The sequence below is a fragment of the Daphnia pulex genome, chromosome 4 (assembly GCF_021134715.1).
Source record: "Daphnia pulex isolate KAP4 chromosome 4, ASM2113471v1".
Classification (NCBI taxonomy): domain Eukaryota; kingdom Metazoa; phylum Arthropoda; class Branchiopoda; order Diplostraca; family Daphniidae; genus Daphnia; species Daphnia pulex.
This window is the reverse complement of record NC_060020.1, coordinates 85,459-109,531: the sequence shown is the minus strand read 5'-3', so window position 1 is coordinate 109,531 and position 24,073 is coordinate 85,459. Positions and strand designations below refer to the sequence as shown.

The window sequence follows — 24,073 nt, the reverse complement described above, 5'->3', positions numbered from 1 at the left end:
ACGAAACGACTGCTGTTATCTTTTTGATTAAAGTGCCACTTTACCCTCTGCACGTATCGGTATGCGGACACACGCAGAGAAAACATTTTGACACGTCGAGAGAGCGGGATAAGATCAAGGAATTCTCAACTTTTATTTGATTATCTCGTTAAAATCTCGAATCATATTTTAACTTTTGATAGGCAGCTAAAGTTTATAACTTTAGACATGCAACAACAGGTATGAACCGACTGTTAATGGACATGAGGGAGTGTTAGATTGTAGATTGTGCGCATCAATCAATCTCTGAATTGCGTAATGCTTATATTACCGTATATTACTGCAGCATAGGAAACTGACAACGACGAGATGTAAAACAAGATATAACAAGAATTTTCAAAACTGTGTCACTAACAAAACAAGTAAATAATTTTTGAATATAGGAACGCGTATAGATAAATACACACAGGGAAATTGCTCAGTATCACTTACTGGCACCAAGTCAATCGGCACTGATATTTGATTGTCGGACTAGGCTGTGATGGCCACATCTGCGCAGTTGACAAAAGTCTCTTGATTGCAATCAACCGAATTGGCCACACCATTGCACACCGTTGGGCTGTTGCCTGTTTTGTTTTTTCGTGATTAAAAATTAAAAAAAGAGAAAATGTTATTACGAGTTCGATCAAGAAAAATGGGAAATTAAAAGTTACCAGTAGAGTATGTCCACTGAATGACGCAATCATCGCACGTTAAGCCGCTCGGTAGTTTGACCATCATATCGTACCAAGTAGTGGTAAAATCCGTCACCTGATAACGAGTCGATCCGTTGCTTAACTGAAGCAAATGTCTGTTGAGACACTCTTGCGTCACCAGCTCTCCGGCCGACTGTTTAGGGCACAGGCGGAATTCGAAATAGCCCAAATGGCTCGAAGTTAATTCCACCGACACACGGATGTACTTAATAATACAATGCGCACAGAAATATAAAAGTTGAAAGACAAAAGGAATTTAGTCAGTTGGTTATAAATAATTGACTTACGGAGCCGGATTTGTAAGTCTGGCCGATAGTTCCCGTTCCGTAATAGCCGCCCTCGTCGTTGGGTCTCGGACGGGCCAAACTCCACTCGTCGCCACATTCACCGCAACGCCCTTGATTGATGCTGTTGTACTGTGCCTGTTTAAATCGAAACGAAATCAATCAAAGTTAAGGTTTTGCTAGGAACAATTTTGAGACGTAATATTACCGATCTGCCTCCGCAGTTGAGGCCGTTGTCGTCGTAATTCTTTGGCGTTGGGAAGCCAAGTCGCCACATGGAGGACCGTGCTGGTGGATCCAGCAATCTACCATGACCGTCTACTTGGTTTAGACCCCCCAGAACGATAGTCAACGCCATCAACACCCACAAAGAAGCTGCTGAGCAAGAAATTCTTTTCGCCATTCTTTTTCCCGACAGCCAATAATTTGCTAACCCAATTGAAATGAAACTACAGAGTTTATGTAATTACAGACTGACAAGTGAACTCGTTGCGGATTAATTAAACACGAAAGAATTGAGTGAATTAAGCGCTCTGAGCGACTATACTGATGAAGCCAATTATTGTCTGACAACGGTGTCATCACCAATCGAGACGGGCCTATTTATACTGGAGACGAGTCGAATCACTCGAATGTCATAACTCATAACCGGCTAGCACACGTCATTGCGCTCACATCGACATCCAACACAATCAGAAGGGATTTTCCAAACTTATCATCAGTTATGTTGATTCTATAAGACCTCCAGCAGCGCTCACTAAATCAATGCGATAGCAGCAGTTCTAGATTCCAAATTGAATTCCGGGCTTAGTTCAGCCTTCACCTGTCAAAGACACATCTCCCCGTGTTTACCTAATTACGCCATGGGAATTAAGGGGAGGGAATTAAGACTCGTCACTTTTCATTTTAATCCCGTTGGAAATTTGTTAAGCAAATAACATTTCAGGTGGTCTTTGCTCCCTTTCACTCGATACAAATCCAAAATCCCGTGCGTTGTTATCGTGTATTGGAGTCCAGACACAACAACAACGCCAGTTGCCGAATGTTGACAAAAATTTTATAAGCAGTTCCAATACTGAACTGGTAGGAAGAAAAGAGCATCCTTACTCTTTGGAATAGGTGAGGCACTCGAAGGTAAACGAGATAATGTCAATTCAATTCGTCAAATCGTCTTGGTAATATTATGAAGCATTTTCGGTAGTCGACGGATGGAGTGGAGTTGAATAACGCTCCTGCTGCTCCGTCAAAACTCGAGGCTCGTGGACATAATGTGCGATTTCTATTCCCTAAAGACACGAATTGATTGTTAGATTAAATTTTATTCAATACGGAGGTGTAGATTACTTGACTGGCTGCTGATCGGACGAATCCCGTGTTGGCTGTGACAATCACAATGCCCAATTGGTCGGCTGTACAGAAAATCAATCTACTCCTGGTCTTCACATTGCTCGTCAGTTGGAGGTGGGACACTCTCCCGCAGGGCGAATCGTCAACAATATCCAACCGGCTGATGAGATCCTGCGTTCGTTGCTTCTCTCCAGGGCCGCCCATTCGCTCCACTAGCGTTTGGAAATCGATGAGAGCTTCGCGGCAAGTCACTAGCTGTTTATCTCCAAACAGAGCGTCCAATTTGGGCTTGGCGGGCGACAAACGTTCCCACTCGGCCTGCTGATTGTAGATCGTTTTGGGGAAACGATAGTTTGCTCCGCCGTTGGTCATTGATGAGACGTAGGCCACCATGCAAGTGATGTCGAGAAAGAGTTTGTCGCTTTGTTGCACCATGTTGCAGTGATTGGAATGAGGCAAAGTTGCCATTCCGTTGTTTTCTTCGTCGTCTTCTTCATAATCTTCGCTGTCGTCTTCATCGCTATCCCAGCCACTGCTCGTGTCACTTAATTCGTCTTCCATTACTGGTCTGACGTCACCTTCCACATCAACTCCTAGTTTCCTCAGTTTGACAGCAATAGTCAAGCTGATACTGTTGAAGAAGTGGAACACAACCTGTTTTGATTGACACAATAATAGATGAGTTAGTTGTTATAGTGAGTTGTTGAATTTGGTTTGGATTTCACCTTGGGCGGGTTGAAGAGGTGTGGATGCAGTCTTGCACATTTGATGTAATCTGATGCTTGGTCAATTACTGACTTTTGGCCACATGAGGTCCTGCCTTTCGATATGTCTTCCAGCGCTTCTGCTTTGCGAGCTATGGCTTTGTGCCAGACTGCCCCTCCCTTGGAGACCACATCCACTTCAATTCGACTTATGGGGCCATTCTCTAGGCTGAAAGGCTACTGAACAACAGCTATAAATTTCAAGTCATGTTAAATTTAAACAATATCTCACTTTAAAGACAGCAGCAGGACTTTCGCATTGATGAAGAATTTCAACCACTGCAGCCAAAGATCCTAAATTGCTGGACAGAATGTGTTCCTTTTTTACTCCTGTTTTGGCCTCCAACAACTACACCATCAGAAATCAAATTATTAAAATTAAAAGATGAGTTAGATCATTACTGCCAAATTTACCTTTTGAAGGAACTTCATTTCAGAGCGGATACGCCTTTCGAGTTTCTTGCTCCCTTCAACGGCTGTGAAATGAGATTGCACTTGCTGCAAAAGATTTTCTCCATCTTGGACTTTATTCAGTACAAGGTGTTTTAACTCTTCAATGTCAGTTTCCATTTTGAGATATTCTAGCGATTCAAATAATGAAAATTAATGTTACTGTAATTTCTTACGCCACTTATTTACGTCACTCATGGAATTCGCGGTACACGTTGTCAATTCGTCTGCTAATCAAAACATTGACGACTACCACCTAGCGATAGAAAACGCAAACAAACTAGACCTAATATATGAATAAATTTTAAAAATACCCTTGTTTTCTGATTAAATACGTCTAAAACAATGATCCCGATTTTTCAAGAATCCAGAGCAGGCCCCGCAGAGGGAAAATTCTTCCGGAGAAATTGAAGTTGCATAATTTTCTAGTTTTCCATTCATTTAGCAGTTGCATGATTAATTAAAAAATGTCCTATCGTGCCAAAGAGAGCATGAATAATTGAAGTGCATTCTTGTTAGGAATGTAGTTAAAAAAAAAAACAACTTTACTCTGAGTCTGACACAGCTGACTATGATGGAGAAATGCCAACGTCAGACGAACAGACGGAAGGCACATCACTTTGTTTTGCAGGTGTGGTTCCATTTTAATAGCAAGCCCCAAAGGCCAAAGCCTCTGATTTGGACCATTAAGAAGCCAGTGGCCCATAAACATGTTTTACCAGGTTTCTATTAAAGCATGGTAATTTACTAATTTGGATTGAATTACAAAATCAGAAAAAAGAACAAAAAACAAGTAGCCGGTTCAGTCTTCTAGAGGCAGTAAAAACCTAATCCTAATTTGCTGAAATTTTTTTTAGACCATCGCCTGATCAGAAGCTTTTGCTAATCTGTTGGTGAACATCCCTTCAAATATCAAATTGATTATGCTATAAAAAAAAAAGCTTTCTCAAACTTATTGCGCAATACCTTTGTTTGCGCTAACCCATATCGCCACCTAGGAGTAATGATAAGCACCAATTGCTCGAATCTTTTCCCGCTCTGACATTGATCAGGTAGTTTTCACGTCACGAATAATCCGAGCTTTCATTGTCTCTTTGTGATTTCCCGTCAATTTCAAGCACTCTTCAAGTCTTCAAAAAGTCTTCAAATCATCAGAATCCCCATTGGTACTGAACCATTTGATTTCAGGAAAATTTCATAATTATTGATAGCTTGCTTCAGTTTATCCATCACTTCTTCATCACATCATAAAAAAGACTTTCTTCTAACTATTAATATCTTATCTTTTATTTAGGATTGTTTAATCAACAGACATTTTAAATTTTAATTCTTCCTTGACCAATGGCTTGCCCCGAGAACAAAGAGCCCAATACCAGCTCTGATGCTGGAAAACACACCGATGATGAAGAAGACAATGGTGTCACACTGGTTGAAATTTTAGAAGAGGAAGCACAACTTGAAGAGGATGCCAATGCTGTTTTGGGTGGATCTGATGATGCTAACTGCACTTACCGTCTGGTAATTTCCCCTTAATTTGACCAGATGTGATATACTGTTCTAATGCAAAATTGTTTCAGGGTTATGTCAATCGCCAGGCTCTCTATGCTTGTGTGACCTGCAGACAGCAATCTGGAAATACTCAGTTAGCTGGCATTTGCTTGGCTTGTAGTTATCATTGTCATGATGGCCATGAGCTGATTGAATTGTACACAAAAAGGTAAACTATTGCATGCATAACTTAATTCATGTTGCCCACTATAAAAATACAATTTCTCATTTCAGAAATTTCTGTTGTGACTGTGGAAATTCAAAGTTCCCATCTAACAAATGCACACTAGCTACAGTATAAGAACATTTAAAAAGAAATTCAAGATTGATTAAAAAAATAATCAAAATGAATTTTTCTTTTTCAGGAAAAATCTGGTGTGAATGAAAACAATGTTTACAACCACAACTTTATGGGGAAATACTGCACCTGTGAAAAGCCATACCCTGACCCAGAGGACACAAATCCTGATGAAATGGTTCAGTGCGTCATGTGTGAAGACTGGCATCACAACAAGGTTGTATGACGCAACAATTTGATTAGGACATGCATTAACTTGGGGATCTTGGATATATTTAGCATTTGGGCAAGACACCGCCACCGGATTCGGATTATTCTGAAATGATCTGTGATGCTTGCATGGAGAAGCACCCTTTTCTTAACGCTTATTTTTCGCTGGTTGATTCTGCCCAGACGGCATCGTCCTGCAAACTGGAGAATGAAACCATTGATAAAAATCTGCTGAACTCTAATAAAGCGACTTTTTGGCCGGAGGGATGGCGAAATAGACTTTGCAGATGCGAAAAGTGTCTGGTAAGTCTGACAAGTCTCCCAACTTTGCGCCGAAACCTTATAATTATCAATTGGTTATATTTCAAATCATAGGCAATGTACGAGGAAAAGAAGATCAAATATCTTACAGACGACCAGGACACCGTGGAACATTACGAACAAAAGGGCAAAATGGCCTGCGTCAACCGTCCGTCAAGCAACGAGCGACTGATGGAAGCTCTTTCGTCCCTCGATCGAATCCAGCAAGTGGAAGCCATCACCGAGTACCAAAGTTTCGCAGCGGAACTAAAAGACTATTTGAAGACTTTTGCCGACAACAAGCGAGTCGTCAGGGAAGAAGACATTACCGAATTTTTCGGCCGTTTGAAGGAACGTAAACGACGTCGTCTTGACGACGGCCCTGATGGGATGCCTCACTTTTGCCGCTAAATGAAACAGCCAATCTGATATCTTGTACTCGCCTCCAATCCGCCGTTTCCTTTCTACCTAAATTTTGTCGTGGATGGCTGTGATTGAACCTTTGTCATTTTTTCCTCCCCTCTCTTCCATTTTGGCGGTCATATTTGAAAAAAGATGAAAGCGGATTGATCCAAAAGAAAAGGAACAATTGCGGTGAAAGTGTAATCGTTTTCCCAATTTCTGGCAACCCAAAAGTAAAGTGGTAAATGCCCTAGATCCTAGTTTTCTACATTTTCATACACGTGTCGCAAATATACAACACTCCACACGCGACGACGTTCATGTGTGCGTGGATAACTTTTTATACGATAGTACACAAGACATTTCGGATGACCTGAATTACACAATCCACTTCCATTTTTGATGACGACCATGCCATGAGGCCCTCTGCGCTTCGTTTGCTGATTGGAAAAATGAGCATTAATGAAAAGGAGTCATATTCTCCGCCCTTGTAGAAAAAGAAGAAGAAGACGAAAAAATAGGTGCAATAAATCTAATAATGGCTGTCGCGAGATGTGAATGGAAATGAGGCCGCGGCCGAAGCAACGGTACCTGCGCCGGTGGAGCTCCAAGCGGTGTGCGATGTAACTAGTATGGCCGTACAGACACCCAGCTGGTTTCGCCTGGCTGCTGCTGCTCTGTTCGTTCTGTTCTGTGTGTCCATCCAGTTATCAGGGAGAGCAGCCAGGAAACGGAGACACACCAGAGCCAGTTTGAGTGAAATTGTTTCGTGCAGGATTAAAAACGAGTCAAGTTTCGGTCGAGTTGAAAAGTCAAAACTGTCGAAATGAAGTGTAACAATTGACCTGAAAGATTTGCTCTCTCGCATCTCTTGGTATAGTCTTTTTCGTCGTGTGTGTGTGTGTGGTTCTGTGTGGGATTCCCAAGGCCACTGCACAGTGTGTGTGTGTGTGTATTGTGTTGAGGAAAAAAGATATTTCTGAACTCGATCCAATTGTATGAAAGACCTCGCGTGGTTTTGTTTCTCTTTGTGGGGGGTTGGCCCACTTTTTCCCCCTTCATTTGGACAACCACTTGTCTCACCATCTCCAAAGAACCCGAAAGACATCTTGATCACAGGGTAAGATTGGGCCAGCGAATTTGATTCCTTTGTTTCATCATCCATCTTTCATGTTCCATCAATCTGCCCCTGTATGGCTGTAATGACTTTCTCATTTTCCCCGTCCAACTGCTCACAGGTCCTGCACACAAAGGTAATGTCGCCTGGATGGCTTGCTGCATGGGGGTGCTGAAGGGCCCACGATAGTGAGGAAAGGGAAAGAAAGTTCATCCATTATTCACTAAGGCCACTGATATGTATCGAGACTTGATTGATGGCCAGGACTCATCGAATTGCCATTTCAAGTCAAAAGGGCTGACAATATGTAGGGATAATCAATATGGAATGGACATGCAAACACGCCGTGTGTCGCGTGTCGTTGCTACGTCGATACTTGCAACAAACACACACACACAGTGGCAGAGCTGTGAAAAGATAGAAGCAAGAAACACAAGAGACAGTGGGAAAAGGGCCAAAAAAGATTGGTGGTGGTGTAAAGGGTTGTTTGGGGGCTACCAAGTTTAACGTTAGGGAGAGATGCGCGGATTTATTAATAGCACATCAAAATGGCGTTTGTTGGAGTCTTGCCCGAGTCCGGCCGAATTCCAAAACGTTGTCAAAATGCTACGAGCAATAAGGGGGAAAAAAGGAAAAGATTTTCGTTGTTTGAGTCGAAGCATGTCAATTGTGTTGCTGCCTCCCCGTAGGTCTCTCTCTCACCCCACACACCAGCAGAGGCCAAACTGCGTCGTCCCCATCGATTCGTCAACAACAATCGAAAACAAGAAAGAAACGAGGCAAAAGAAGTAAAGTTGATTTTCGTTCCTTTTGAATGGGCCGAAGAGAAACAAAAACATTTCGACTGGTTGGTAGTATTGAGTTAAAGGTAGTTTGTAGTGGCGCCAATGAGAAAGAGGCCGGAACACGAGAGTTTGTGTTGTTTCTTTTTTTCCATGTGATTGCATTGGATGCGCCATAAGGCCAAGTCGAGGGAATTGGAACAGCACCAGTAGAGAGAAGACTGGCAGAAGTAGAAAGACAAGCATGAAGAAGAAGAAGAAGACAGTTAAATGACCTCAATCGTCTCATGTTCTTGTTTTTTCTTTCTTTCTCTTTCCCGAACAGGTTCTCGGGGCCCGAGGAGTAGCCCTCACGAAGAAGAAGAAGACCAAAACAAACAACCCTAGACAGTTTTGCTTGCATCGTCTAAATTAACAAATATTGAAAATGGCAGACGTGGATCCCGAAACGCTGCTCGAATGGCTAACGATGGGCCTCGGCCAAGAGGAGCTGGCCGAGAGAGACATGCAGCTGGTGGCGTTGGAGCAACTCTGCATGCTCCTCCTCATGTCCGACAATGTCGACCGATGCTTTGAAAGGTAAACACCCTATTCTCAATTACATTTGATTCAACCGTTCCATCATTTTTTCCCCTTGGCAAACAACAGCTGTCCACCTCGGACGTTTCTGCCGGCCTTGTGCCGTATTCTTTTGGACAAGACGGCGCCCGATTCGGTGCTGGAAGTGACGGCCCGCGCCATCACTTATTACCTGGACGTATCGGCCGAATGCACTCGACGCGTCGTCGCCGTCGACGGAGCTGTCAAGGCCTTGTGCGGACGCCTGGGCACGGCCGACCTCCAGCAACGCACTTCCCGCGACTTGGCCGAGCAATGCGTCAAGGTGAATTACAGAACAGAATTTCCAAATTCAGTCAAAAAACTTTTTTTTTATCCAACGCCATCAAAACTTATTTGTCTAATTTTCCCATCAAAAAGGTCATGGAATTGATTTGCACACGGGAAGCTGGCGCTGTTTTTGAGGCCGGCGGTTTGCAGTGCGTCTTGTCGTTTATTCGCGACGCCGGAACTCTGGTCCACAAGGATACACTTCACTCGGCCATGGTGGTCGTCTCTCGGCTCTGCTCAAAAGTGGAGCCCCACGACCAGGGATTGGCCGCTTGCGTCGACGCCTTGTCGACTCTACTCCAGCACGAAGACGGACACGTCGCTGACGGAGCTCTCAGATGTTTCGCCTCGTTGGCCGACCGTTTCACTCGACGCGGCATCGACCCTGGACCCCTGGCCGAGCACGGACTCGTCTCTGCTCTCCTTTTCCGTCTGTCGAACGCGGCCGGCACTGCGACGACGACGACGACATCACAACAATCGACAAATTCTCCCGCAGCTGCGGCCGCCGGAAGCACCAGCTCGGCCACGGCCTCCGCAGCCACGACTTCTAATCCGGTGGAAGCGACGGGAACGAAATCGGCCACTTGCAGTTCCTCCATTTCGACCGTCATCAGTTTACTGTCGACTCTGTGCCGAGGATCGCCCGGAATCACCCACGACCTTCTCCGCTCTGAACTGCCGGACGCCATCGAACGGGCCGTCAACGGCGAGGAGCGATGCATTTTGGATACGATGAGACTCGTCGACTTGCTCCTGGTTCTCCTCTTCGAAGGGCGAAAAGCTCTGCCCCGCAGCGGAGGAGGAGGACTGGCCAACGCGGCCAGCAGTTCGGCGGCGCCAACGACGCCAGGCTCGAGCATCCGCGGCGGAAGCAGCGGCAGCAGCAGTGGCAGCACAACGGGATCCATGCTGCGCCGACTGGACAGCGCAGGGGAGCGGACGCACCGTCAGCTGATTGACTGCATCCGCAGCAAAGACACGGACGCCCTGATCGATGCCATCGATTCGGGCGGCATTGAAGTCAACTTTATGGACGACGTGGGCCAGACTCTGCTCAACTGGGCCTCGGCTTTCGGCACCCAGGAGATGGTGGAATTCCTCTGTGAACGTTGCGCCGACGTCAACAAGGGCCAGCGATCCTCATCTCTCCATTACGTAATTATTGTCCAATTCATTCCACGTAGTTCGATTGCTCATTTCTTTTATTTTTCTCTCATTGATCCAGGCGGCTTGTTTCGGCCGCCCAGCCATCGCCAAAGTCCTTTTGCGCTACGGAGCCAATCCCGACCTGCGCGACGAGGACGGAAAGACGCCGCTGGACAAGGCGCGCGAACGCAACGACGAGGGGCACCGCGAAGTGGCGGCCATTTTGCAATCGCCCGGCGAATGGATGATCACTCCCACCTCGTCGACTCCGCCGAATCCGTCATCGATGGCCGACGCTTCGGGGTCGTTCACTTCCAGCGGACTCGGCCGCCGAGGCGACGGTTTGACGCCCAGCTCGACGGCCGTGGCCGAGGACTCTTCCATTCTGCTGGACGGGACGACGACTTCGACAGAGCCCAAAGGCGACCCGGACATGGCCCCCGTTTACCTGCGCCGACTGCTGCCCGTCTTTTGCCACACGTTTCAGAGCAGCATGATCGTCAGCGTGCGCAAGGCCAGCCTGACCATCATCAAGAAGATGGTGCACTACACCCAGCCGGCCCTGCTCCACTCGCTCTGCTCTCACGAGTCGAACGTGTTCATCTCGACCCTGGTCGAAGTGGTGGCCGCTGTCCTGGACAACGAGGAGGACGAAGACGGCCACTTGGTCTGCATGCACATCATTCAGGACCTGATGAACAAGTCGGCCGACACTTTTCTCGACCATTTCGCCCGCCTGGGCATCTTCAGCAAAGTCCAAATGCTGGCCAACGGTGACGGACAGGAGAATAACGGAGAGAATTCCTCTGGGCAGTCAGTTGAGGGGGAACAACTGCAACAACAACAACAACAACAGGAGGAAGAAGAAGATGCGGCCGCTTGTTTGGAATCGGCCGACACCGAAGACAAAGCCAATGCGGAACTGCAGTTTGTTGACTCGACCGCCACCGCTGGCCAACAGCCGACCAAACCGCAAGGAGAAACTACCGCCACTGCCACCCCTACCGCATCGACCACCAGCGCTCAAGTGGACGTGGTCAAGGAGTTGATGGCCGGGCGACCGTATCACTGGCGGGACTGGTGCATCGCCCGCGGTCGCGATTGCCTCTACATTTGGAGCGACGCCGCGGCTTTGGAACTGTCCAACGGATCCAACGGATGGTTCCGCTTCATCTTGGACGGCAAACTGGCCACCATGTACTCGTCGGGAAGCCCTGAGGGCGGGTCAGACAGTTCGGAGAATCGAGGCGAATTCCTCGACAAGTTGCAGCGCGTCCGCACCCAAATCAAACCGGGAACGATGAGCCAAGCCGTTTTCCCGCCCGGCGTCAAAATACCCGACGCCCTCCGACTGACGGTCGGCAACTGGTCACTGTCGTCGGCCAAAGACGGAGAATTGGTCATCCAGAACTCTGACGGGCAGCAGCAGGCCACCATTTTGCGCGAGGATCTGCCCGGCTTCCTCTTTGAATCCAATCGAGGAACCAAACACACTTTCACGGCCGAAACGGCCCTGGGACCAGAGTTGGCGGCCGGTTGGGCTCCCGTTCACTGCCCGGGATCGGGCGGAAGACGCAGCGTCGGTGGAAATGGAACCGGACGCTCGGGTCTGGTCAGCGGCGGACGTTTCCGCTCGTCGCAAGTGGAGGCCACCAAGCAGAAGGTGCGGGCTCAAGCCCAGGAGATTTACCAGCGCTACTTCCAGGTGGCTCAGGCTCAGCCCAGGGGCGTCGTGGCCCGTCTGGCCGCCATCGTCGTCCACATCGAGCGCGGATGCGCCGCCCAGGAGAACAACCGGGAACAGCAGAGCCGCGACCACTCGTCGTCGCAAGGAGGAGGCGGAGCCTGGCGCGATCTCCTCCGCTCGTCACTCAACGACTTCCGCTCTCTCCTGGAAGGAGAAGACACAACTTTATCGGCTTTCGAACTGCAATCCAGCGGCCTGGTCCAGGCACTTCACCGCCTCCTGTCACCGGCCGGACTGGACGATTACCTGCAGGGAACTCGACGCGGCAACCGACTGCTGCGCCAGCGTGTGGCCATCTTCCGCGAATGTTTCCAATCGGCCGACTACCTCTACCAGAACGGGCCAAAGGGACCGGCCACTTGCCTCGTCCGCAAATTGGTTTCCGTCCTGGAATCGATCGAGAAACTGCCCGTCTACTTGTACGACGCTGCCGGCGGCTCGACCAACGGCCTGCAGACGCTGACGCGACGACTCCGCTTCCGACTGGAGCGCAGTCCAGGTGAAACTGGGCTGACAGACCGCACTGGCCGTGCTTTGAAAACGGAGCCGCTGACGACGGTTGGGCAGCTGGAAAAGTACCTGCTCAAAATGGTGGCCAAGCAGTGGTACGACTACGAGCGATCGACTTTGGCTTTCGTCCGCAAAATCCAGGCGGCCACAGCCCCGCCGACGGTGACCGGCTGCCCGTCGGCTTCTCCTCTGGTGTTCCGCCACACCCGCGATTTCGACGAGGGCGGCATCATCTATTGGCTGGGCACCAACGGCAAAACGGTTCCCGATTGGGTCAATCCCGCTCAGGTAATTTGATCATTCTTCATTACTACTCATTATCGGTTGATTGGTTTTGACTCGATTAATTAATGGATGGACGATTTGATCAATTGGAATGTGCAGGTGGGTCTGGTGGTTGTGACGTGCTCCGAAGGACGCAACTTGCCCTACGGCCATTTGGAAGACATCCTGTCGCGTGACAGCGCGGCCCTCAATTGCCACACCAACGACGACAAGCGCTCGTGGTTCGCCCTGGATCTCGGCCTCCACCTCCTGCCCACGGCCTACACGCTGAGACACGCCCGCGGCTACGGCAAATCGGCCCTACGTCACTGGCTCCTCCAAGTCTCCAAGGACGGACTCTCGTGGACGACCCTCTTCACCCACGTCGACGACTGCTCCCTCAACGAGCCCGGATCGACGGCCACTTGGCCCCTGGAGCCGCCCGGCGGCGAAACACAAGGATGGAGACACATCCGTATCCAGCAGATGGGCAAAAACGCCTCGGGACAGACGCACTACCTCAGCGTCAGCGGATTGGAACTCTACGGAACGGTGACGGGCGTCTGCCAGGATCTGGGCCGGGCGGCCAGAGAGGCCGAGGCCAATCTGAGGCGACAGCGGCGAATGGTCCGCCATCAAATGCTGCGTCACTTGGTGCCGGGCGCTCGAGTCGTCCGAGGACTCGACTGGAAGTGGCGCGATCAGGACGGATCCACCACCACTGCGGCGGCGGCCAGTGCCGGAGGTTTGGCCCAGCCGGCCGAAGGCCTGGTGACGGGAGAGCTGCACAACGGCTGGATCGACGTCCAGTGGGATCACGGCGGATCCAATTCCTACCGGATGGGAGCAGAAGGCAAATACGATCTGAGGTTGGCGCCTTCGTACGATCCCGACGCCGCCCAGCAACAACAGCCAACGACAGCCGCCGCCGCTTCGTCGTCGACAGCGGGCAAAACATCTTCTGCCCTCAAGACCATCAACCTGGACAAATCGTGCACTTCGCTGGCCACGGGCGTCAAATCTTCGACCCCGACGTCAACTTTGACCAGCACCGGACCCGGCAACGCCCTGACTGGTAGCCGCAAATCCAGTTCCACCCCCAGTTTGCCGGAAGCCACCGGAGTGGTGAAACCCTCTGTGGCTTCGACGGAGCAGGCCACCTCGGTGGATAATCTCTTGACCTCGTCGTCTTCATCAACGGCCGCCGCTTCGGCCGTGGCCGAAAGTGTTTTGAGTCTGGCCAGCGCCGAAGCCGGCCTGGTGTCGTTCGAGCGCGTCCGCGGCGACAGCACGGGAACGCAGAGCACAGACGACGACGAAGCGACTTCGACGGCCGTCGCCGCCCTGGTGGGGGCCCTCAGTCTGATGGATCCCAGCGGCTCATCCGCCGAAGGAGCAGCCGGCGAGTCTCAAGTTTCCGACAGTCACAAGAACGCCAAGAACACTTATTTGGCTGGACAATCGACTGCGACGGCCACGGGAGCTGCAGCCACTCAACTCATGGATCACTCGAGTCTCTTGACCTCTTCCGGCGCTGCCACTGGATCATCGGCCGCATCCATCAGCTTGTCGGCGGCCAGTCAAGCGGCCGCAGCCGCCGCATTGGACGGCATCGTCGTCGACGATTCGCTCATGGCCGACGTGACGGAAGAAATGCTGGAAATCAACGCGTTCGATCTGCTCCGCAGCCTGGAACGACAGGCCAGTCAATTGCAGGCCGAAGCCGAAACGATGGCCGCCGCCTCGTCGGCCCTTTCTCACGTCGAATTAGCCGGGCAACAGCAACAACAACAACAGGCGGATGACGAACAGGACGACATGTCGTCGCCTCCTTCGCCTCCCTCCCAGTCGGTCAAAGTGGCTTCCGGCGCCGCTTCTGGCGTTCGCACGTCTGGTTCCATGAGCGTCAGCGTCCCCAATTTGACGACGACGTCATCAGAGCCGGAACGAGAAGTGGGCGGCGGACCCACGCCAGCTGCTTTCCTCGAAAGCTTCGCTAATGTGGCCCGAAGGTAAAGAGATGAGTTTGACTATTATTATTCAAAATTAACAGCCACTTACGAGTTGCATCCACCCGGAATGAATCATTCAACTCATTTCGATTTCTCTCTTTTGTTTTGTGTGACAGACGCCACCAAGCGGGCAATGCTGCCAACAGTGGAAGCGGCGGAGCATCGGGAGGAAACGCTTCCGGCTCACCCGTCGACCTGTCGAATGCCAATCGATCCAGCGGATCCAACAGCGGAGCGGGCGCAATGGCGGGCGGCGGTCACGGCCACGGCGCTAGCGGAACCAACGCCGTCAACGTCTCGTCTTCCTCGTCATCGAACGCCTCGTCGTCGCTGCTCTTCCCTCGCGGTCCCAATTCCGTGTCCAGTCTGGTCCGTCTGGCCCTGTCCTCCAACTTCCCCGGCGGACTGCTCAGCACGGCCCAGAGCTACCCGAGTCTGAGCAACACGCTGAGCAGCCTCTCGTCGGTGGCCAGCCACGCCGTTTCCATGGCGGGCGCCTCTTCCACCAACTTGCACCACGCCCACGGCGGCGCTGGTGCCGGCCAGGGGGGACACCAGCAGACGAGCAGCAGCAGCAGCCACGGATTGAGCCAGGCGCTGTCGATGAGTCTGACGGGCTCCAGCGACTCTGAGCAAGTCAGTTTGGAGGACTTTTTGGAGAGTTGCCGGGCCGGCACTTTGCTGGCCGAGCTGGAAGACGACGACGAGTTGCCCGAGCCGGACGAGGACGACAACGAAGACGACGATGAAAACGAAGACGATGAAGATTTCGAGGAAGTGACGGAAGAGGATGGAGGAGGCGGAGTCAGCAGTCTGGTGGGCGGGGCGGGCGACGGCAGCGGAGCCGGATCTCGACACGTGACCGGCAACACGAAGCGACGCAGTTGGGACGACGAATTCGTCCTCAAGAGACAATTTTCCGCCTTGATTCCGGCCTTTGATCCCCGTCCGGGCCGTACCAACGTTCACCAAACGTCCGATCTTGAAATTCCGCCACCCGGAGCCGCCGAAGGAGCGCAAGGAGCCGAAGCCGTCATCACCACTTCTTCGTCTCCGTCCTCGTCGGGCCTCTCGGCCACCGGCCAGCAATTGCAGCAGCAGTCCGTCATTCAATCGATGGACGTGGAAGCCGACGCCGATCTGGTGCCGCAACCCAAATTGCACCTGGTCCTGCGCGGCCCATGTCTGCCCAACATCCCCGACGTGGAAATTGAGCTGACGGACAGCGACTGGACCGTCTTCAAAGCCGTGCAGAAGCTGATCCAGGCCTCGGCCCTGGGCACCCGCCAGGAGAAATTGCGCCGCATCTGGGAGCCGACCTACACGCTCGTCTACAAGGAGCTCAAGGACGAGGCCGGTGCCGTCGTCGTCGTCGGTCCCTCGACGGGCGGAGCGATGGGCGACGCGGCCGGACAGCGCCGACTGATGGACGACGAACTCTTTTTGCCCGACTTTGACGTCAACACGCAGACGAGCAACACGGTGGGCTCGTGCAGCGTCGGCGACGTCCTCCTTTTGCTGCGGCAGCTCTACGTGCTGAGCAGCCGGCCACCGGCCGCCGGCGAGCAGTCGGATGTGGAGCAGCAGCAGCTGCAGCATCAATCGCACCACAGTCCGACCATCTTTATTCCGCTGGAGGAGTTTAGCAGCAAGAAAGTGACCAACAAGTTGATGCAACAACTTTCCGACCCTCTGGTCGTGTCGTCGGGCGCCCTGCCCGCCTGGTGCGAGCAGCTCCTGACCGTCTGCCCCATTTTGATTCCGTTCGAGACGCGCCAGATGTACTTTCACGCCAACGCTTTCGGCACTTCTCGGTAATTTTTGAATTGGTCCATTCGGTTTTTCCGTCCGTCCGTTCGTCTTTTTAACCAAACATATTTTCTCTTATTTCTTTGGCATTTCAGATCGATCGTTTGGCTGCAGAGTCAACGCGATTCGGCCGTCGAGAGGCAGAGAAACACGGGCGCCGTTCCCAGACGGGACGACCCGCACGAGTTCCGCGTCGGCCGGCTGAAACACGAGCGTGTGCGAGTGCCCCGCGGCGAGCGGCTCCTGGACTGGGCTCAGCAGGTGATGAAGGTCCACGCCGACCGCAAGGCCATTTTGGAGGTTGAATTCCAGGACGAGGAAGGGACGGGCCTGGGTCCGTCGCTCGAGTTTTACGCTCTGGTGGCGGCCGAGAGTCAGCGACGCGATTTGGCCCTTTGGATCTGCGACGACGAGGACGAAAACGAGTTGACGGCGTCCGAAACGGCGGCCTCCGTGGCGGATTCAGGAGTCAAACCGCCCGGCTATTACGTGGTGCGGCCGTCGGGTCTCTTCCCGGCCCCGTTGCCCCAGGACTCCCCCATCTGTGATCACGCCGAGCAGCTCTACTGGTTCCTGGGAGTTTTCCTGGCCAAGGCCCTCCAGGACGGCCGCCTTGTCGATTTGCCTCTCTCGACCCCTTTCCTCAAATTATTGTGCCAGGGCGACGTCTCATGCCCGGCCCAGCAGCCCGTTGTCGTCAGCGACAGCAAACGGAATAAAAACTACCGGGCTGGATCTCACCCGCCGCCGCAGCAGCCGCCCCCACCTCCTCCACAACAACAGCAACAACAGCAGCAACAACAACAACAGCAACAAGAAGCGGAAGACCCCATGACGTCGTCCGTTTTCTCGCAGGACGGCGACGTGCTGGGCGGCAACGGTAAACCGTTGACGGGCAGCAGCAGCCCTCGAGATCCGTCGCTGCCCTGGTTCTCCGGCATCCTCTCGCACGAAGATTTGGCCGTGGTGGATCCGACCCGCGGCCGATTCCTCCTCCAGTTGCGAGCCCTGGCCACTCGTCGCCGTCAGATCCTGACGGACCCGACGCTCAGCCACGAGGATCGCTGCCGCCAGGCCGACAACTTGGCCCTGGCACAGCCCAATCTGTTGAACAGCAACACGACGACGACCGTGTCGAGCGTGTCGAGTCAGAGCCACAGCAACATGTCGCAGAAGCCGGCCACCATCGTCCCGCCGCAATCTCAGAAGATTCAGAGCGCCGCCCAGGGACAGGGGCAGGGAGTCGGAGGCGGAGTCCGCCTCGAGGATTTGGCGCTGACGTTCCAGTTTGCCCCGTCGTCCAAAGTCTTTGGATTCACCGACGTTGAATTGCGTTCCGGCGGTGCCGATTTCGAGGTGGGAAATTTAATTTTTTCTATTTTGTGGAAATGGAATTTTGATTTAATTTGAAAATTGAAAATGTCAAGGTGACGCTGGAAAATGTCGAGGATTACGTGGAACAGATGGCGGAATTTTGCCTGGAACGAGGCATCCGCCGCCAGATGGAGGCCCTTCGCCAGGGATTCGACCGCGTTTTCCCCATGTCGCGATTGGCCGGCTTCAGCCCGTCTGAGCTGCGGCTGCTCCTGTGCGGCGACCAGAGCCCCAGCTGGACGCGCGAGGACATCCTCAACTACACGGAGCCGAAGCTGGGCTACACCCGCGACAGCCCGGGCTTCCAACGGTTCGTCAACGTCCTGACGGGCATGAACGCCGAGGAGCGCAAGGCCTTTCTCCAGTTCACGACGGGCTGCTCGTCGCTGCCGCCCGGCGGACTGGCCAATCTCTACCCGCGTCTGACGGTCGTCCGCAAAGTGGACGGCGTCAGCGACCGCAGCGGATGCGTCAACGGCAGCTACCCGTCCGTCAACACGTGCGTCCATTACCTCAAATTGCCCGAGTACGACTCTGAGGAGATTTTGCGCGAGCGGCTCCTGGCCGCCACTCGCGAAAAGGGTTTCCACCTCAACTGAAACCTCAGCCCCACACACAATCCGAAAGTAAAACCTTTTTTTTTTTTCGTTGCCTAAACATCATTTTTTTTGAATTTGAATTTTTGTTTAATCCTTAACCCTTTTGGCGGGCTTTTTCATTGTGCGTGCATCCACACCATTTTTTAATTCATTCATATTTCTTGGTTCGCCTCAATTTTCCCCCTGGAATTATTAATTTTTTTTTCTTGTTGGAGTTTGACTTTTGTCACCATTTCACCGTTTTTTTTTTGGCTCTCTCGTGTACCCCCAAATTGTTTCCCCCCTAAAATGCCCCACCAGCCACTACACCCGATGTGAAAAAACCAAAGTTTTTGCGATTTTCAGAGGAGAAAAACAGACAGACAAAGAGGAAAGGAAAAAAGTAGCGCTAGTGTCATTTGATCCCAGTTGGAAGGCGGGGTGTGGATCAGCTGGTGAAGGTGAAGGAAAGAAAAGAAGAAAATGAAGGCAGCAGCTTATTTGTTTGTTTTTATTATTTTTCCCCCCCAGTCCCTGCAACGTGAACATTTCTTTTGTTTTTCGATTGGCTTGTTTTTTGTTCCAAACTGCAGGATACATAAAGATGAAACGTAAATCAACGACTACTTGCTCCCCCCTGATGATGATGATGAAAATCGTGTGTCCTTTCCCCATGTAATCCCTTTGATACAATTTAGGGCTCAATCAACGGCCAGCTCTCCTCTATTTTTTAATTTTAACTTGTCGCCTAGATCTAAAAGAATTCTAAAAAGAAATTTGCCATTTCCTTTGCTAATCTTTGACTCGCTGGTAACAGGAAGACAAAAGAGAAACAGGAAAAGAGAAAACGAGTGCGCAATTGGTTTTCTTGTTACCTCCCCCATCAGCTCCCTGATATCACCGCGCCCCTTATTGATGGCATCCACTAAAAAAATAGACTAAAAACGGAAAAATTCGTTTGCGAGAACTTGCGGAAATCTCGCAAGTCGGTAGTGAATCGATGGTAGGACACCAGCAGAGAGTGGGGAAAAATAAAAGTTACACACGAGCCTCTTATTGTCGGCATTTGGAGATCTTTAAACGTGTGTGATTGCGTGTCGGTTAATGAGACTGTGGGACTCTTGTCCACATTTCGACCGCTGCACTTTACTTCTCATTTAGCGCGCCATCCCCCCCCCACCACATTTATTGTGAAATTTCAACTCGCATCTTTATAATAAAAACAAAAATTTATTGTGCCCTCATCATCCCCAACCCCCTCACACACACACATATGATGTAATCTTTCTCGCATCGATTGCGCATTGATTGATTTCATTAATTATGATTCAATTTATATGTTCGTCTCACTCCCATCCCGGCTACACCCCTTTCTATTCTCGCCCTCTCCAAAGAACTACTATCGGGATTTTGTCTTGTTTTGTTTATCTCTTCTCTTCTTCAATATATTCTGCTCCTCCTTATTCAGATATTTCATGTTTGTCATTTGGTCATGCCGGATTTACTCTTGCACATGATGGTGTAGTAACTACTACTTTAATCAAGTATACGTTTCAACGATAACTCTCCTAACCTGAATCACCAATCTCCGTCCTCCGTCCAAACTCTTTGGCCGACGATTTATTCACGACGTTTGATTTATTTTAAAAAAAAGACCAAATTGGCTTGCTGAGACGTTGAAAAGCAAACCCCAGAACAATGCGGATCAATAGGAACCTGCGATTTTGATCGTGGGTTGTTGGCTAAACGAAATTTAATTGCCATTTAGAGTTGAACTGAATTGTTTTCGTGGGGTTCAAATTACTTATTTAGTCTACTGTGAGAATATTTTAGTTTTCGATTGGAGACTTGTGCCATCGTGTGACGACTGACGAGAAATCCAGGGCCTCGGGTAGACTGTAAGTATTTCTTCAGAATCGTGAAGCATAAACGTACATGACAAGCCATCCAATAACTATTTCAAGATAAGAATTTATTTTTTTTTTCATTCACGAATCACGATTCACGAATTCAGTGGATTTAATTTGTTTAAGAAAAAACCACTTAACTCTATTTTTCTTTTTATAAAAAAATGGCAACGTCGCCCTTTTCTGGCATTCCGAATGGCGGCGCCCAGGTGAAATGTCGTTTGTCGCGGTCCTCTTCCATGGCGTTTGATAATTCAAGTTCTCTGACGTGCTTATTTCATTGTTCATATTGTAAGTAAGGTACACTTAATGCGTGAATCTTTAAGATAAACGGCTGTGGTGCCAAGTATGTGTGATATAGTAATGGCTGCCAAGGTCTATGCTGTTATTCACCCGTATACCTTGTCAACATTGGATGTGTCCCAATGTCAGTGAGTTGCCTGAAAAAATAACCAAGGATAACAAGTCAAGAGAAATCCTAGTGAACAGCTTACCATTCTTACTTATTTTTAAAAGAAAATGTTCAAATTTGGTTTTATTAACAGTTCATTTGATCAAGTGTAATTTTTCAACAGTAAACTTTCAAATCGCAACATCTCAGTATCAAGCTTTTTGCTTTAGTGTATTGACAATCCGTAAATTTTCCTACCTGGTCTTTCATCAACTCTAATTGTTACCCCATTAGTTATTTTGACTTAGAATTTATAGAATTCAACATGTCGAGTGCAGTAGTTTTGATTATTTGATTTTTTTCTTATTTAGATTGTGTCAATCACTGAAAGAGGATCAGCATCCTGGTGATCTCTTCCAGGAGGAAAATGACTACACGGTCAATAAAAACAGGGTGAAGAAAAGATAACAAATTCTATTAAAGGGGTCATCAAGTTAAGTTTACATAGAATCTTGAGAATCATCATGTTGAGTGCAGTAGTTTTAATTATTTTTTCTAATTTAAATTTTGCAATAGGCAAAATGAGAACTATCTGGTTATCCTTCCACGGAAAAGGCAAACACCACCAACATGGTCAACAAGTTTGTTAACCCATTGAATGTTACCGGGTAGCAGTAACCCTTGAATTCCCTCTCCTTAGTTCCTTGAAATGGGCCCACTCTTATTTTGAGTTATTGCTTGCTGTCGTAAACAATCTTACATGCAATTTTAAAATCTAAAGTCACCTCCATTCTCGTTTAAGGTTAACCTCTGCCGCTATTCCATGGACTGAATCCATTGGTGGAAACTTACGACAAATCAGTGACAACTGACTAACGGGCTGTCATTCAGCAATACTTTTCACATGCGTGCCATCCTTCCGTCGCCCCAAGGCACGGGGGAGTTGTGCCTGCTCCAGCTATACGAGGCCAGGATAATTTGACTACCCAGCAACCGACGGTCTGGTGGGCCAACTCACCCATCACTGACTCCAACTACCCCTGCTCTCAAATGACCAAAGGACGACGATTTTGTGAGTTTCGTTTTTTTTTTCTTATTTTTGTTGTTGGGTGTTGATGAGCTAGAGCAGTGACACTTTCATTTTAAACATATCTTCTTTTGACGGTAGATGGCCATAACATGGCCTTAGATCATTTCTCAGCTGTCAGTTGCACCAGCTTCTTATTTTGCATTTTTCTAAAGACAATTCTAAAGACAATTATCAGAGTTACTGTAAGATAATTTTGGGTGATGTTTGAAACTATATTGTTCAATTTTTTTTAAGTATTTAAAAGACTCATCTGCCCATATGCCCATGTAATGTTTAAGAGACGAGTTTGAGTGTATACTAGTAACTGTTTAATTATTCTTTAAGATCATAGACGTTAAGCACATTGATCATTAACACAAATTATAAAAAATGTGACTTATTTTTCTTTTTTTATTTACAGGTTCTAAACTACAGATTTCTAAATTTGCATGACAGAATTTCTGAGAAGTCATGTGCTTTGAAAGAGAAAAGACAAAAACTACAGTCAACAAGGTCCCTTGTTTGGTAACCTGTTGGCTGCCACCATATCTCCCTTTTTACTTCCTTCTCGACTTGAGGTATTGCTTTCTGTCACTACAATCTTATTGAAAATTATGGTCATTCAATGTTTATTCTTCTTCCAGGGTAACTCCTTTGCTACTTATCATGGACTTCATCCATTGGTGAAAACGCAAGATTGGTGAAAGCGCAAGGTGTCAATGTGTTGTCCAAAGCTAATGTTGAGGGTGCAATTTTGGAAGACTACAAGGTCACATTGACCTTAAACGATGGTCAAAAGGTAAACAGTTATTTCAGTACATGTTTTAGCGATGTTAATTAAAATCTAGAATTCATTTCAGCAGATTTAAACTGACCATGTCGTCGCTGTTGTCGATTGGGACGCAAAATTCACGGATTTGGCTGTCGTTTCTGGTTCGGAAATAGATTTCCATTTTGGTGGTTATCGAGTCAATACCGAGCTTGAAGCACGATCGAACGTCTGGTTGGTAAGAATTCTTGAACATTTTATTTCATATAAATTGTAATACTTGTGACTGAAACTTAACCAACATTGACTGCTCTGATGTTGTTGTTGTTAGATAGTATATGAAGTTCTTGTTAAAATTAGATTCTAATTATTGGGTATGGACTTTATTTTTTATTAGGCTGGAGATGTTACGTCTTTTTGTGATATCAAATTGGGTCGTCTTCGTACGGAACATCATCACTTTGCTGTTGTATCAGGGCGATTGCTGGAGAGAACAATACTGGCAACGAAACATGGATGAACAACTGCAGTGCACTGTCACCAAGTTCATTCTTCGTGACGTCGTATTATCAGTACGCAATCGGGTAAATTTTCTGTTTCATGGAGTTTGCATTAATTATTTGTTTTTATCTGTTAATGTACCATATTGAATATTAATGTTCAAATCAATTACCGTCTATTTGATTGTAGTATCGTGCTGTTGCCGTTTGTCGTATCGTTGAAGGTTGGGTCGATCACTGGTGTACTCGTGGCTCCTGGGTATGGCGGATACCAAAGCACCACGCCGCCGCCTTGCTACACAACGACAACATTCGCACCAACCGGTTACTACACTGAGGACCACAATTACTACACCACCAAGGCTCCAGAGTATTACACCGCAGCTAATGCTGCCCCGAGCTAAATCACCAAAGATCCTGAGTACTACACCGAGGCTCCCAAGTACTACACCACCAAGTCACCGGAGTACTACACGTATGTTGCCCCAGCTTATACACCGAGGCTCCCAAGTATTACTCAGTTCCTAGCTACTACACCGAGGCTCCATCTTATTACACCACCAAAGCGGCTGAATATACAACGAGCCGCCCAAGAACTACACCACCAAGGCTCCAGAGTATTACACCACAACTTATGCTTCCCCGAGCCACTACACCGAAGCCTCGAAGTATTACTCTGCCTCAAGCTACACAGACTTACTACACAGCGGCTGCTGCTCCTTCGTACTACGTTGAACCGGAATACTACACCGAGGCTCCAGTTTACTACACCACAACCTACGCTACACCTAGCTACTACACCGAGGCACCTAAGTACTACGCTACCAAGGCACCTGATTATTATACCACTACTCACGCTGCTCCGACCAG

At 49.2% G+C, this 24,073-nt stretch overlaps 4 protein-coding genes and 1 long non-coding RNA gene across 8 annotated transcripts; 3 read left to right on the top strand and 2 right to left on the bottom strand.

Moving 5' to 3' along the window:
* Positions 1 to 116: 116 nt before the first annotated feature.
* On the bottom strand, positions 117 to 1,602 carry LOC124191938. The gene is made up of 4 exons (XM_046584995.1): positions 1,227 to 1,602; positions 1,022 to 1,156; positions 693 to 939; positions 117 to 605 (listed from the first exon to the last, which is right to left on the bottom strand). Exons 1-4 carry the CDS (start codon positions 1,419 to 1,421, stop codon positions 511 to 513), a joined length of 672 nt encoding a protein of 223 aa, XP_046440951.1. The 5' UTR covers positions 1,422 to 1,602; the 3' UTR covers positions 117 to 510.
* A 400-nt stretch (positions 1,603 to 2,002) lies between these two features.
* Positions 2,003 to 3,822, bottom strand: LOC124191936 (UPF0415 protein C7orf25 homolog). Its single transcript, XM_046584993.1, has 5 exons — positions 3,544 to 3,822; positions 3,362 to 3,478; positions 3,091 to 3,306; positions 2,363 to 3,019; positions 2,003 to 2,304 (listed from the first exon to the last, which is right to left on the bottom strand). The coding sequence occupies exons 1-5, from the start codon at positions 3,697 to 3,699 to the stop codon at positions 2,200 to 2,202; spliced, it is 1,251 nt and encodes a 416-aa protein (XP_046440949.1). The 5' UTR covers positions 3,700 to 3,822; the 3' UTR covers positions 2,003 to 2,199.
* Positions 3,823 to 4,404: 582 nt separating this feature from the next.
* On the top strand, positions 4,405 to 6,738 carry LOC124192519 (putative E3 ubiquitin-protein ligase UBR7). 2 transcript variants are annotated; one of them, XM_046585879.1, is made up of 7 exons: positions 4,405 to 4,745; positions 4,891 to 5,097; positions 5,157 to 5,296; positions 5,362 to 5,422; positions 5,493 to 5,642; positions 5,705 to 5,938; positions 6,011 to 6,738. In XM_046585879.1, the coding sequence occupies exons 2-7, from the start codon at positions 4,921 to 4,923 to the stop codon at positions 6,344 to 6,346; spliced, it is 1,098 nt and encodes a 365-aa protein (XP_046441835.1). In that variant the 5' UTR covers positions 4,405 to 4,745; positions 4,891 to 4,920; the 3' UTR covers positions 6,347 to 6,738. The 2 variants fall into 2 exon arrangements, with proteins under 2 accessions (XP_046441835.1, XP_046441834.1); XM_046585878.1 differs by having other exon boundaries at positions 4,408 to 4,745; positions 4,874 to 5,097.
* A 258-nt stretch (positions 6,739 to 6,996) lies between these two features.
* Positions 6,997 to 20,130, top strand: LOC124192518 (E3 ubiquitin-protein ligase Ufd4-like). Its single transcript, XM_046585877.1, has 9 exons — positions 6,997 to 7,457; positions 8,562 to 8,815; positions 8,885 to 9,119; positions 9,215 to 10,282; positions 10,353 to 12,818; positions 12,915 to 14,806; positions 14,923 to 16,620; positions 16,711 to 17,971; positions 18,043 to 20,130. The coding sequence occupies exons 2-9, from the start codon at positions 8,664 to 8,666 to the stop codon at positions 18,586 to 18,588; spliced, it is 9,318 nt and encodes a 3,105-aa protein (XP_046441833.1). The 5' UTR covers positions 6,997 to 7,457; positions 8,562 to 8,663; the 3' UTR covers positions 18,589 to 20,130.
* Positions 20,131 to 20,671: 541 nt separating this feature from the next.
* Positions 20,672 to 23,560, top strand: LOC124191920. 3 transcript variants are annotated; one of them, XR_006873509.1, is made up of 9 exons: positions 20,672 to 20,765; positions 21,237 to 21,358; positions 21,442 to 21,506; positions 21,668 to 21,937; positions 22,356 to 22,512; positions 22,579 to 22,733; positions 22,798 to 22,941; positions 23,101 to 23,287; positions 23,394 to 23,560. It is a non-coding gene; the product is annotated as an uncharacterized LOC124191920 (long non-coding RNA). The 3 variants fall into 3 exon arrangements; XR_006873507.1 differs by having other exon boundaries at positions 21,442 to 21,937; XR_006873508.1 differs by having other exon boundaries at positions 21,442 to 21,937; positions 22,795 to 22,941.
* Positions 23,561 to 24,073: the final 513 nt, after the last annotated feature.

Coding starts and splice junctions, on each gene's coding strand:
- LOC124192518 (XM_046585877.1), top strand. CDS start 8,664: ATGGCAGACGTGGATCCCGAAACGCTGCTCGAATGGCTAACGATGGGC. Junction 14,807..14,922: donor TTCGCTAATGTGGCCCGAAG/GTAAAGAGATGA, acceptor TTTGTGTGACAG/ACGCCACCAAGCGGGCAATG. Junction 16,621..16,710: donor AACGCTTTCGGCACTTCTCG/GTAATTTTTGAA, acceptor TTGGCATTTCAG/ATCGATCGTTTGGCTGCAGA.
- LOC124192519 (XM_046585879.1), top strand. CDS start 4,921: ATGGCTTGCCCCGAGAACAAAGAGCCCAATACCAGCTCTGATGCTGGA. Junction 5,297..5,361: donor ATTGAATTGTACACAAAAAG/GTAAACTATTGC, acceptor TTCTCATTTCAG/AAATTTCTGTTGTGACTGTG. Junction 5,939..6,010: donor GCAGATGCGAAAAGTGTCTG/GTAAGTCTGACA, acceptor TTCAAATCATAG/GCAATGTACGAGGAAAAGAA.
- LOC124191938 (XM_046584995.1), bottom strand. CDS start 1,421: ATGGCGAAAAGAATTTCTTGCTCAGCAGCTTCTTTGTGGGTGTTGATG. Junction 940..1,021: donor AGACTTACAAATCCGGCTCC/GTAAGTCAATTA, acceptor TGTATTATTAAG/TACATCCGTGTGTCGGTGGA. Junction 606..692: donor TCAGTGGACATACTCTACTG/GTAACTTTTAAT, acceptor AAAACAAAACAG/GCAACAGCCCAACGGTGTGC.
- LOC124191936 (XM_046584993.1), bottom strand. CDS start 3,699: ATGGAAACTGACATTGAAGAGTTAAAACACCTTGTACTGAATAAAGTC. Junction 3,307..3,361: donor GTCCTGCTGCTGTCTTTAAA/GTGAGATATTGT, acceptor GTTGTTCAGTAG/CCTTTCAGCCTAGAGAATGG. Junction 3,020..3,090: donor ACCTCTTCAACCCGCCCAAG/GTGAAATCCAAA, acceptor CAATCAAAACAG/GTTGTGTTCCACTTCTTCAA.